The sequence below is a fragment of the Manis pentadactyla genome, chromosome 14 (genome assembly GCF_030020395.1).
Source record: "Manis pentadactyla isolate mManPen7 chromosome 14, mManPen7.hap1, whole genome shotgun sequence".
Taxonomy (NCBI): domain Eukaryota; kingdom Metazoa; phylum Chordata; class Mammalia; order Pholidota; family Manidae; genus Manis; species Manis pentadactyla.
Genome location: NC_080032.1, coordinates 65,745,990 through 65,760,062, shown reverse-complemented (window position 1 = coordinate 65,760,062; position 14,073 = coordinate 65,745,990). Strand labels below are relative to the sequence as shown.

General features: G+C 40.2%; 1 protein-coding gene and 1 pseudogene across 2 annotated transcripts in view; one reads left to right on the top strand and one right to left on the bottom strand.

Annotated features, from left to right (window-relative positions):
* Positions 1-20: 20 nt before the first annotated feature.
* Positions 21-387, top strand: LOC130680544 (60S ribosomal protein L35a-like; annotated as a pseudogene).
* Positions 388-2,093: 1,706 nt separating this feature from the next.
* GDF3 (growth differentiation factor 3) overlaps positions 2,094-14,073 on the bottom strand; it is a 128,639-nt gene continuing 116,659 nt past the window's right edge. For both annotated transcript variants that reach the window (XM_036909923.2, XM_057491627.1), the window contains exons 4-5: positions 6,807-7,266; positions 2,094-3,102 (exon numbers count right to left, since the gene is read on the bottom strand). In XM_036909923.2, coding sequence (XP_036765818.2) covers positions 2,273-3,102; positions 6,807-7,071 — 1,095 coding nt within the window. In that variant the 5' untranslated portion in view covers positions 7,072-7,266 and the 3' untranslated portion in view covers positions 2,094-2,272. The remainder of the gene's footprint in view (positions 3,103-6,806; positions 7,267-14,073) is intronic.

Below are 14,073 nucleotides of genomic sequence, written 5' to 3'. Positions count from 1 at the left end.
CTTGGAGCCTGTAGAGGGCTACTGGGAACGGGACTTCCGAACCAGAAAATACATCTGGAAGGCTGTGGTCCAAGGCCGTTGTTGCTGGCTATGAGCAGGGTCTCTGGAACCAGAGGGAACCCACAGCTCTTCTTAAAACTGAAGGTGTTTATGCTCAGATGAAACTGACTTCTATGTAGGCAATAAATGTACAGAGCAAAGAAGAGCACAGTGACTCCTAGTGGCAAACCAAACAAAACTGGAGTGAATCTGGGGAAATGTAATTTGTACCCATAGAAGTGTAGCCTGGTTCCTGCCAAATTCTGAAGCAACCTTCCTACTAACGCCATTGAGCATAGAATCTGTGTGATGCTGTACCTTCAAGGATTTAAAATTATTGAAAAGTAAACAAATAGCAGTGTGTATTTGTTAAAAAAAGGAAGAAGAAGAAACAAACACAATTTAGGCCTGACCTGACTTGGGGATGCATCGTTTTATGACAAACTACCCAGGAGTGGAATCTGTGCCTTCTTTCTGCCTTCCAAGGCATTCAATAAATGTCAAATTGAACTGAAATGTCAAATTAAATCGATGGTGAAATTTCAAACCAAACTGGCTTACGAGTGAGTGGATGGGCCTGCCGTTAAATAAGACCACGAGGCCTGAAATGCTCTGCAGCCGCTGTGTAGCCACACATGCACAATTTATGTGTGTTTTGGAAAAGGAAGTCCTCATCCTCCCCTGTGATTTTGTGCCCAAACCATAGCATGCAACTTGACTTACAGCCACATTTGTAGACTGATCCCACAGACGTTTAACATTCTAACAGAGAAAAAGGAAAACGTGGGTCTGAAAACCATGAGGCCAGGAATGCATGTTCCTCTCTGGCCTTGGGTATAATGACCTCAGGAGATAGCTTGATTGACTCAGGAATGAACAGACCATTACTAGCAGAAGGAAGTAGCCACTATCTTTTTAATAATTAAAAAAATAATAATATGAATGTATTAAACACAGACACCAAGTCGAGGGCTGGTTGTTAGACTAAGGAAACCTAGCAGTAACCATCCAGTTCAATTCAGGAGTTTTAGCAATGCTGCCCCAGGAACTGTGATCAGTTTGGATGTTGAAACACACCGGCAATTCCAGAAAAAAGTCCAGGGAACTCAAAGTTTAAGGTATGAAAGGCTGTGAGAAGAAGATAGATCATCATCAGGCGGTGTCAGGAGATCAGGATCATTAAAGTCAATATTGTACTGAGTACACAGGAGCAAAGTCAGGCCCTTGACAAAGCAGGACTCTCCAAAGTGGGGAAATAAAATATTAGAACTTCTATCCCTGTACAGTGAGATGAGGAAAGAAAGCGTCAGAACTTCTCTTTGTATTTATATTATGGAAAAGTAAAACTCTAATATGGGCTTTTTCAAATGTGTACAATATAGAATATAGTAGCCCATATCTATAATTTGTGAATTAAATATCACATACTGGGGTATATGCTAATTTTTTTAACTTGTAGATATTCAAATATGCTAGACTTTAAACTCTATGATAAAAGCAACCATCTATCTTGATATCCCAGGACCTAGTACAGTATGTATACAATAGGCGATAAGTAACAACTTAGGAGGGCAGGGGGCAGCCAGGAGGACTGGCTGCACATATGGTGGGGCCCATGGCCGCAGCCATCCAGCCAACCTCAAGTGCATGTTGCTGTGCCCGCTGGAGCCAGGGGGCCCTGCAAACAGTGCTGGGCACACCCGGGCAGTGCAACTATTCCCCAGGAAGAGAGTGATGTGTTTTTGGACCCAACACAAACTCTGGAATACATATAAATGTGGTGTGATGTCCTGGCCTTCTATACAACTGACCTTAGCATGAGATCTGCCAGGGAACGTTGGTGACTTTAGCAAAATTTGTTATTCAGCATCTCTAAATCTCAGCTTCTTTATCTATGAAGTCTAAATAACAATGTCTATCTCAAAGAACAGTGAAATGATGTATAATAGTAACACACAGAATGATGCCTGCCCAGACAGGCCATCGATAAATGTCAATTTCCTTCTCTCCAGCATCTAATATACTGTCCTGTACATAACGACTAAGATCATTAGGGTTGTATGTGTAGGGGCTGGGGAGAGGTGTAAAATTAGGGACATCATTAATCATGAGGGATGTTGCAGGAAGACATAAACAAAAGTATATTGATATTTCAGGCGCAAGAGGTCATAAGCCAGTTAGGTAGTTTTATTAGAGTTACCTGAAGAATACTCCTGTTTCTCTTTCTGACAGCCTACCCACACCCACATTCATCAACTACCATGTCTTCATAATGTCGTAAAATGACATTGTCATTGTTGTCCTGATAGAGCATGGAAATGGGGGACAGCTTGATGGGGATACAGACAGCCTGGGGGATCTCTGGGTCAACTGCTTGCATTAGTGCTTGCATGAAAGCATAATTGGAGCTGTTGAGGGAGGTGGTCAGTGAGAAAGGACACTCTCCATGGCAATAATTTGCCATGAACCCCCTGGGAGCAATGATCCACTTGTGCCAGCCCAGGTCCTGGAAGCTGATGAAGAGCTGATGACGATGGCAGAGGTTCTTGCAAGGGGCCTGAGGGACGGGGATGGCTGCCCTCCTTTTTCGGGAGGAACGGCCGCACTGCTCAGGGCTGAGAGTCACCACCAGCAGGGAAGCACGGAGGGAGCGCCGCAGTCTGGCACAGGTGTCCTTGAGCTGAGAGTCCACCCCGGGGTCTCTGTCTCCTTTGACCTGTATCTCCAGGAACAAACCCGAGTTCTTCTGGGGGTTGTCGTTCCAGTCCTTAGCCATGTGCAGCAGGTTGAAGTGAAGGATGCCTTGAGGCCATGGTACCGTCTGCAGTACAAACACTTTACCTGGCTTAGGGAAGAACCTGCCCCACCCAGGAGGCTCCTGAACCAGGGACAGAGCCAGCTCCAGGTCTGGTCCCGGGTTATAGTAAGTGCTGGGCCCCAAGTCCAGGCCCAGCTGGGCCATTGTTAACTGCTCCTTATCTTTAGTGGTCGACAGGTTAAAGTAGAGGAGTTTCTCCAGGCAACAGGAGGCTTGGGAGAGTTGCTTGGAGTAAAGAAAGACACCTACATGGTAACAGAGAGACATGAGACGCACCATATTTTATTTCATATCCACCTATATGATAAAAATATCAGATGTTATATGTACATCCACATATACAAATAAGGGCAGGAAATCATCACTTCTGCTCAAACCCTATGGTTTAAAGAAACCCTCCTTCAAGGCCAGAGGTTCTTAGCTTCACATCCACAGGTCCCCAAGGGGTCCTGGATGGAACTTAGAAGGTGCCTGAACTTGGATGGAAAAAAGAATTACATTGGCTTCAAGAGACCTGCCAAAGGGGCCCCTGGCACAAAAATGTTTAAGAATATCCTAGGCTGTCAGGTGTTGCTAGCCAAAATCTAACCACTTTGATGGACTTCAAAATACACTCTCTCCCCCAGCCAGCTCTAGCCTTCCAGAAACCCCTATGTCTTATCCTTAGATAATTCCTTATCCAAAGGCCATGGTTGTCAGTATCAACAATTTCTAGCCTGGTATCTCTGAGTACTTCGTCTCACTGAATACTGAGGTGCACTTTCCCCACATGGACCCCCTTCTCTGTACTTTTCGAAGTGTAGATGAGCTCTCACTGTTTTCAGAGCCAACTTTTCTACCTGGATTTTCAAACCTCATCTATTCCTCTGAGGAAAAGGCACAGTAGACTTTAGTGGGTTTTTGTTTTCTTTTGTTCTGTTTTTTGGCACCTTCAAGTTTTCCCTCCCTGGGAATAACTTCTTTGGCCTAGAGCCACCATTGTTTGGTGGGGTAGTGCCACCCTAATTAGGGGTAGAAGGTCATACAGCTTGTGGATAAACTATAACAGAACCCGAATGTTATAGCCACACTACCATAATGCCTCTTAATTCCCAAGCCTCATTTAAAAAAATGACAGCATTTAAAAAGCGTTTAGCATCTCTCCTTTTCATTGGCCATCTTTTAAAAAGATCAGTCTGTGTTTGCTGTCTCTGCTCCTTACTTAATATTCTTCTGTTATGTCCCAGCTCTTAGCCTCCAGTTCCACAGAAACATTTTTCTTCAGGTTGGCTGTGAAGTGCAGGGCTGTTTTCACAGATCTTATCCCTCTCAACCTCTCAGAAAAGTTTGTCTTTCCAGGTTAAGGCTCTAATTCTAATTCACTGGTCTCCCTTTTTACTCATATCACTAATCACTAGGCATGAAAGAAAACCCAAAAGCCCACATGGAAAAGAAATGGACAGATTTGAGAGCATGAACATGAAAAACTTCCATCTGGTAAAGGCATCACTAACAAGATTAAAAACACAAAGAACCAAGAATACTTAAAATATGCGTGGTGAGTTAAAACTCATAATTATAGCAAGCTCTTCCAAATGATTAAGAGGCCTTAAAAAACCCACTATGAAAACAGAAGAATCCACAGTAGGAAAATGGTCACATGCACAAATAGACAATCTTTTGAAAAATAAAAATGAATGAATCATTAACCATTTGCAAATGCATTCCACCTCATTAAAGCAATAAAAATTAAAACAGTGAGATCATGTTTTGCTACTAGATTAACAAAAATTAAGAACTAAGACAGTGTTGTTACCCAGTGGCCATCCAGCAGCACAGATAAGCAAATTGTCATGTAGTAAAAGTATGAAAGACTACACAGAATGGATAAATCTCACCAGGGTAATGTTGAGCCAAAGAAGCCAGACACAAAAAAGGATACCTTCCACATTTCCATTTATACGAAATTCAAACAGAGGCAAAAGTAATATGTGATGTCAGATGTCAGATCAGAGAAGTAGAGGAGCTGTGATTAGCCAGAATGGGGCATAAAGGGTCCTCTGGGGTCCAGTCATGTTCTTTATGCTGCTAATTCTGTAAACATTCATTGAGCTCTTCTCTATGATTTATGTGCTTTTCTGATTGTATGTTATACTTCAATAAGTTTTTATTTCTAAGGAGACTGCTGTCAAATTTTGGAGAAGGGAGGCTTCTCATTTACTCACAGTTTGGTTTAAATTTTGGAGGACATTTGCTATATAAATGTGCCTACTTTTAATCCAACAATCCCCTTCTAAGAATTTACCCTAGGGAAATAATAGAAAAAAAGTAGACACACAAAAATGGATGTAAAGCATCTTACTACACAGATGGACAGTAACTGTGAAGGGGTATGTGGGGGGGACTTGGTGAAGGGGGGAGCTTGGTAAACATAATGTCTTTTATGTAATTGTAGATTAATGATACCAAAATTTTTTTTAAAAATAGATGTAAAGCTGACTTATTTATATTGTGACCATGGCATCACCAGAAAATTGGGCCTGTAAATCACAGCATGTCTATTCAATGGAATATCATGAAACCATTAAAATGAGGTCAACGTGAATTTTTGTTCTGAATTGTACAAGATGTTCATAATACTGGAAGATAGCGTAGTGTGGTTCCATTTATAAAAAATACTACAAGTTTCTACTATGCATATGCAAAGACAAGAAGTCTGAAAGCATACACATCAACTATTAATGGTGGTTTTCTCCAGGGGAAGGGCTAGGGAGGGACAGTGGTGAGATTACATCCTTTTCCTGTATCATTTGACAGGACTATGATCACCACAAAAATCAAAGTTTTTTCCACGGGGGAGGAAGGGAAGTATACTCAGCTGTTTTCTACACTTTTCATGAAAAGTCTTCAAACTAGCTCCCCTTACCTCTTAACCTTCCAGGAATTTTCCCAGAACTCCCACCCCCAGGCCCTTGAGCCTCTAACAGGATACTTAATCCCAGGTGCGAATGTTCTCTCCCCTCCCCTCCCCTCCCCTCCCCTCCCCTCCCCTCTCCTCCCCTCTCCTCTCCTCTCCTCTCCCTCTCCCTCCTACAAACTCTTAAAGGGCATACTTTATCTTTAATCTCTGTATTCTCATAGCTTTACACAGTTCCCAGCACACAGGGTATCCAATAAATGCTTCTTGGACAAATAAATATTTAAATCTCCGGTTGCTGTAAAACTAACCAACCAGAGTTCTCAATTCCTCATCTGAACCACCTGCGGGATATAAAGAAATGTACATTGCAACACCCATCTCGAACTTTGAAAAAGAATTGGGTAGGAGAGTGGGGGTCAGGAACTGGGCTGGAGAATCAACTCTTAACAGACCTGGGTAATTTTGGTGGGGGTTCAATTTGGCAAATTATTTAATGATACTCTGATTCTTATATAAAGGGTATGACAATGACATATAGTATTGCTGTATATTCACAGATCTAGAATAGCCTTTCACACCCAACAAAAGTAGTGGGAATGTGTGAAGGGAAGCAAGACTCATGGTCAAAGCAAAACTAAAAATTGTCACCCCATGCTCGGCATACCAAGGACACCAGGATACAAATTGTGGGCTGAAGAGTGGGAGACTGAACCGTAATTCCACCCTCGCCCCTCCCACCTAAACTGCAGCACAAAGCTGTTGATTCAGCAAAAAAACTCTTTTGAGTCCTGACTATGTTCACGTTCTAGTTTAGGATCTTGACTAGGTTACAAGTTATCTACTGTCTGAGCTTTAATTTCCTTATTGTTAAAAAGCCGATAAGAATACCTGCCTTCTGGGTCTCAGGCTGTGCTTGGGATTAAGTGAGATAAACTATGCAAAATACGAGCACAAAGCCTTCTACAACCCTCGTGATTACTTCACTTTATTTCATTTCTTCACCCCACCCACTGCCAGATTGTCCTCTAGGAAACCCTACAGTTTCCTTACCTTGATCTGGGAGAAGTCGGAGTACATTCCCACGGACACCCAGATCCTTTACGTAGCATGAGTCTTGGGAGTCCCCAGCGGCTGCTGCTGCCTCTCGATCCTGGAAAATTTTCCTCATGATATAAGGCACAGGTTGGAACTTCTGGGGTGAAGGCACCTTGTCCAAACCCAGAAACTGGATGAAGACAGAGTCCTGGAACTGGAATGTCTGGCCCCAAGCCAGGATTAACAGGCCCAGAGCCAAGACTGGCAGGGAGGGAATCATGGCCTCTGAGCTGCCCCAGAGCTGGCTAGGCAGGCTGCAGGGAGCTCTAGCTCCTGACTGCCCAGCAATTCGGTTGCGGCTAATTTATCTGATGTGAGATAATCAGGTGTGAATTGCTCTCTTCCCAGCTCCTCAAAGGCAATTGGATGTGAAAAGACACAGACTTTTTTTTCTCTTCCCTTGTTCTCTTCTCTTCTAGAAAAAAGGTTCACAAAACAAGTTTACCAATGCATAGACCTAACTACAAAAATCTGAGGTTTGTCAGCAGTAGAAAGAGTGGAAGGGTGACATGCACTTATTCACTTAACAAAGATTCATTAGGCATCTATGTTCAAGGCTCTGGGATAGGTGTTTGGAACATAGTAATGAGTGATTCAAAGTCTGGTCATTCATAGTCTAATTAGACAAATACATAGGTAGACTTCTATTAGATTGTTTCCACAGCTTTGTGGGCAACCCCTCCCAAGGAAACTGATCTACACTCCCCATCTACTTTCAGCTCTAAAAGGGACTGAATTTTGTTCACTAACTTTGTTCTTCCTGGTGACAAGTCAAGTCAGACTGACTTTAAAAGGTTCCATTACTTATTAGCTATATGACATTGAGCAAGTCACTTAACCTTCCTAAGTTTTTGTTTTGTCAACCGAAGATAAAAACCGACCTAATCTGCCATAGCATATGATTAAGTGATGTGTTTAAAGTGCTCTGCACAATGCCTGCCGTATGGTAGGCACACACAGACAGTGTTCACAGAGGAGATAGCTTCGAAGTTTACATAGACATTTTTCAGCAAGACAATCAGGCATTCAAGGTTGGAGGAAGTCCGTGTGGAAAAGCACAGAAGTTTTGAGAAGATTAAGTGTGGTGGCATGTACCAATTTCTGTGTTTTTGTTTCATTTTACTAAACTACAAGATTTTCAAATGTTATTGAAGAATTAACCTGTTTGTTGCCAAAACAGTTTTCATGCTTTTATGAGAAGAGGGACTTTATCATTTTACACTATTTTATCCCACGTATTATAAGAACTTGTTTCCCCTAAAGGAATAATGCAATGTTGTATCTAATATATAATAGTTTCCCATAATTGATGGGATAAAAATCTAAACTCTTTAGCATGGCATTTAAGTACTTTTCAGGCCTAGCACCCACATCCCTAGACAGCTCCCTTCCTACCACCCACCATCATCAGTGTTAATGCTCCAACGTATTGACCTAACTGTAGTTCACCTATGAGCTCATTTCTTCTGAGAGCCTTTGCACACACCAAGTTCAAAGGTCACTTCTACTGCAAAATCTTCCTTGACTCACCAAATTAGATTTAGATGTTTCTTCTTTCTCCCACTGACCCTTCCAGGGGCACGCATGATAGCACTTAACACAGTGCCTTTCACCCTGCTGTGCCTGTGTCTCTCCCAGAGCATACGCTTCTTGGGGACCGGAATCTTGTCTTTTCATCTAAGGGTCTCCATCCCCCAGGAAAGTGTCTGGCAGGTAGTAGACATTCAATAAATGTCCGTGCGATATAGACATGAATGAATGAATTGGTGCTGTTTCCAGAGTTCTCACTCTCCTAGATAGCAAGTTTTCCCTGTTCCCTTGTCTCCTATCTCCTCCTGCTTGCATCCTGATTAACACTTTTAATCTACAATCTCTGCCTGTTTTCAACACTGAGTAGTGGGTTGTATTTGATTTCTTTATTTAACTTTCATGACCTAAAGTCAGAGCTCAGACTACCTGGTTTAAATCCAGGTTCTATGACTTATTAGTTGTGTGATCATGGGCAAGTCACTCATCTGTGAAGAAAGACTAAACATTCTTTCTAAGGTGCTCAGGGAACCTGATGAGACAATGCATGTGTAATGCTCAGGACAATATCTGCCAGATGGTAAGCATTTGATAGACTGAATTTGTATATCAGGACCCAGAAAATGTAGGCCATTCCAGAGTCTGGCTCCATGTCGCAAACCTAAACCTAAGTTAGTCTGTGCTTACAGGAAACACCTATTAAGGAAACCTACCATACACCAGCCACAATCCTCCTGCTCAGCTTTAGCTCATTTTACCCTAGAAAATAGGAGCTGCCAACCTTATAAGGACATCTCCCACTTAGTCAATCATGCCTTGTTTCCGAGCTGCCTCTCCTAATGCTCTATAAAACTCATTCTTGCCCCAAACTCCTTGGGAATAGTGGCCTACTGCTTGTGAGGCCTTGCACTCCCCCAACCCATGGATTGTATTCCCCTTTCATAAAGGACATCAAATTCATTACTGAATTGTTTTAGTTTCATTATTTGACACACTCAAAAGTTAGCTGGTATTAATTATTGTTATCATTGTTATCATTAGTATTTATTAAAGGGGAGCTTGATTTGATGTAGGGAAAGGAAGAATTGAGGGTGTGTAGTCACTAATAGAGCAAAAAAGCACCAAATCAAGAGTGGGAGGATCTGAGTTCATCCCACTCCTTCAGCGACTATGAAATCATGGGCAATTCACTCAGTGTGAGCATTGTATGATACATACCCAGGGCATGGACATTTTTTAAATAGAAGGATTTGAACGGTCTGAGATGTCATAAAGGGTTAACCTATTTGCCCTCACTTTCTTTACCTAAGCACACAATGTTGAATTTGATCATCTTTAAGGGTTCTACAAACAAAAGATTGTAATTCTGGACTCAGCCCAAATAGAAAATCAGAAATGAGGCAATATGGCTAAATAGCATAGAACTAGTTCTGTTGTCATGGACTTAGATTAAAATCATACCCCTGTCACCCACTGGCTGTAGGGTCCTGAGCAAACTGTTTCTCTGGCCTTTGGTTTTCTAGTCAATAAAATAAGAACGGTATCACTCCAGCAGCATTATTGTGATCATAAGCATGAAAAATATTCAACATCACTAGTCAAAAAAAGAAAAAAGGCAAATTAAAGCAATGAAATGTCTTTGTCTATCCAATTGGCAAGATGAAAAAAAACAATAGCCTGGTAGGTGAGGAAGGAATTATTATCATAAATAGGGCAGATCTGGGGTATTCATTAATTTATCTGGAGGAAAATGTTGCAATTTTTATTAAAAGTTATTAAACAACCCATGTCCTTCTTTTATAAGGCATGTAGAGGGGTCAAATTCATAAGAGACAGAAAACAGAATAGCAGTTGCTGGGATCTAAAGGTGGAGAGGCTGGGAAATGGCAAGTTACTGTTCCATGAATTACAGAGTTTCTGTTTTGCAAGATGAAAATAGTTCTGGAGATGGTGGCAATGGTAGCACCACCGAATGTACTTAATGCTATAGAACTGTGCTAGGAATAATTAAGATGATAAATTATATGGAATGTGCATTTTAGCACAATTTTAAGAAATAAATTTTTAAATACCCACGTCCTTTAATTAACAATTCCAATTCTAGATAATTGTTCTAAGCCACTAGAATGTAAGCTACACATGTGCAGGAAAAGGATGAGCAATTGGTAAATATTTGTGAGTGAATCAAACAATTGGAAGTGGTCAAAGAATAAAAATTTACTCATTTTACTATTATTTTTTATTTATTTTATTTTGGTATGATTAATATTCAATTACATGAGCAACCTGTGGTTACTAGATTCCCCTCATTATCAAGTTCCCAACACAAACCCCATTACAGTCACTGTCCATCAGTGTAGTAAGATGCTATAGAGTCACTACGTGTCTTCTGTGTGCTATATACTGCCTTCCCTGTGCCCACCCTCTACATTATGTATACTAATCATAATACCCCTTTCCCCCCTTATCCCTCCCTTCCCACCATCCTCCGCAGTCCCTTTCTCTTTGATAACTGTTAGTCCATTCTTGGGTTCTGTGAGTCTGCTGCTGTTTCGTTCCTTCAGTTTTTCCTTTGTTCTTATACTCCACAGATAAGTGAAATTGTTTGATACTTGTCTTTCACTGCCTGCCTTATTCACTGAGCATAATACCCTCTAGGTCCATCCACGTTGTTGCAAATGGTAGAATTTGTTTTCTTCTTATGGCTGAATAATATTGCATTGTGCATATGTACCACATCCATTCATCTACTGATGGACACATAGGTTGCTTCCATGTCTTGGCTATTGTAAATAGTGCTGCAATAAACATAGGGGTGCATCTGTCTTTCTCAAACTGGGCTGCTGCATTCTTAGGGCAAATTCCTAGGAGTGGAATTCCTGGGTCAAATGGTATTTCTATTTTCAGTTTTTTGAGGAACCTGCTTTCCACAATGGTTGAACTAATTTATATTCCCACCAGCAGTGTAGGAGTGTTCCCCTTTCTCCACATCCTCGCCATTTGTTGTTGTTTGTCTTTTGGATGGTGGCCATCCTAACTGGTGTGAGATGATATCACAATGTGGTTTTGATTTGCATTTCTCTGATGATTAGCGATGTGGAGCATCTTTTCATGTGCCTGTTGGCTATCTGAATTTCTTCTTTGGAGAGTGTCTGTTCAGATTCTCTGCCCATTTTTTAATTGGATTATTTGCTTTTTATTTGTTGAGGTATGTGAGCTCTTTGTATATTTTGGATGTCAACCCCTTATTGGATATGTCATTTATTAATATATTCTCCCATACTGTAGGATGCTTTTTTGTTCTACTGATGGTGTCCTTTGCTGTACAGAAGCTTTTTAGTTTGATATAGCCCCATTTGTTCATTTTTGCTTTTGTTTCCCTTGCCTGGGGTGATATGTTCATGAAGAAGTTGCTCATGTATATATTCAAGAGAGTTTTGCCTATGTTTGCTTCTAAGAGTTTTATGCTTTCATGACTTACATTCAGGTCTTTGATGCATTTCAACTTTGCTTTTGTGTATGGGGTTAGACAATAATCTGGTTTCATTCTCTTACATGTAGCTGTCCAGTTTTATCAGCACCATTGTATATCCATGGCTCCTTTATCGTTTATTACTTGACCATATATGTTTGGGGTAATATATGGACTCTCTATTCTGTTCCATTGGTCTATGGGTCTGTTCTTTTGCCAGTACCAAATTGTCTTGATTACTCTGGCTTTGTAGTAGATTTTGAAGTTGGGAAGAGAGATCCCCCCTGCTTTATTCTTCCTTCTCAGGATAGCTTTGGCTATTCAGGGTTTTTTGTGATTCCATATGAATTTTAGAACTATTTGTTCCAGTTCATTGAAGAATGCTGTTGGCATTTTGATAGGGATTGCATTGAATCTGTAGATTGCTTTAGGCAGGATGGACATTTTGACAATATTAATTCTTCCTAGCCAAGAGCATGGGATGAATTTCCATTTATTCATGTCCTCTTTAATTTCTCTTAAGAGTGTCTTGTAGTATTCAGAGTATAGGTCTTTCACTTCCTTGGTTAGGTTTATTCCTAGGTATTTTATTCTTTTTGATGCAATTGTGAATGGATTGTTTTCCTGATTTCTCTTTCTGCTAGTTCATCATTAGTGTATAAGAGTGCAACAGATTTCTGTGTATTAATTTTGTATCCTCAACACTGCTGAATTCAGATATTAGTTCTAGTAGTTTTGGAGTGGATTTTTTAGGGTTTTTTACAATATCAGGTCATCTGCAAACAGTGACAGTTTGACTTCTTCCTTACCAATCTGGATGCCTTTTATTTCTCTGTGTTGTCTAATTGCCGTGGCTAGGACCTCCAGTACTATGTTGAATAAAGTGGGGAGAGTGGGCATCCTTGTCTTGTTCCCAATCTTAGAGGAAAAGCTTTCAACTTCTCATTGTTAAGCATGATGTTGGCTGTGGGTTTGTCATATATGGCTTTTATTATGTTGAGGTGCTTGCCCTCTATACCCATTTTGTTGAGTTTTTATCATGAATGGATGTTGAATTTTGTCAAATGCTTTTTCAGCATCTATGGAAATGATCATGTGGTTTTTGTCCTTTTTGTTGATGTGGTGGATGATGTTGATGGATTTTCAAATGTTGTACATTCCTTGCATTGCTGGGATGAATCACACTTGATCATGGTGTATGATTGTCTTGATGTATTTTTTAATTCAGCTTACTAATATTTTGTTAATTTTTTTGCATCTATATTCATCTGGGATATTGGTCTGTAGTTTTCTTTTTTTTATGGTGTCTTTGCCTGGTTTTGGTATTAGAGTGATGGTGGCCTTGTAGAATGAGTATTCCCTCCTCTTCTACTTTTTGGAAAACTTTAAGGAGAATGGGTTTTATGTCTTCTCTATATGTTTGATAAAATTCAGTGGTAAATTCATCTGGTCTGGATGTTTTGTTCTTGGGTAGTGTTTTGATTACTGATTCAATTTCATTGCTGGTAATTGGTCTGTTTAGATTTTCTGTTTCTTCCTGGGTCAGTCTTGGAAGGTTGTGTTTTTCTAAAAAGTTGTCCATTTCTTCTAGGTTATCCAGTTTGTTAACATATAGATTTTCATAGTATTCTTTAATAATTCTTTGTATTTCTGTGGCGTCTGTAGTGATTTTTCCTTTCTCATTTCTGATTCTGTTTATGTGTGCTCTTTTTTTCTTAAGTCTGGCTAGAAGCTTATCTATTTTGTTTATTTTCTCCAAGAACCAGTTCTTGGTTTCATTGATTTTTTTCCTATTACTTTATTCTTCTCAATTTTATTTATTTCTTCTCTGATCTTTATTATGTCTCTCCTTCTGCTGATTTTGGGCCTCATTTGTTCTTCTTTTTCCAATTTCAATAATTTTGACTTTAGACTATTCATTTGGGATTGTTCTTCCTTCTTTAAATAGTCCTGGATTGCTATATACTTTCCTCTTAGAACTGCCTTTGCTGCATCCCACAGAAGTTGGGGCATTGTGCTGTTGTTTTCATTTGTCTCCATATACTGCCTGATCTCTGTTTTAATTTGGTCATTGATCCATTGATTATTTAGGAGCATGTTGTTAAGCTTCCATGTGTTAGAGAGCTTTTTTGTTTTCTTTGTACAATTTATTTCTAGTTTTACACCTTTGTGATCTGAGAAGTTGGTTAGTACAATTTCAATCTTTTTGAATTTACTGAGGCT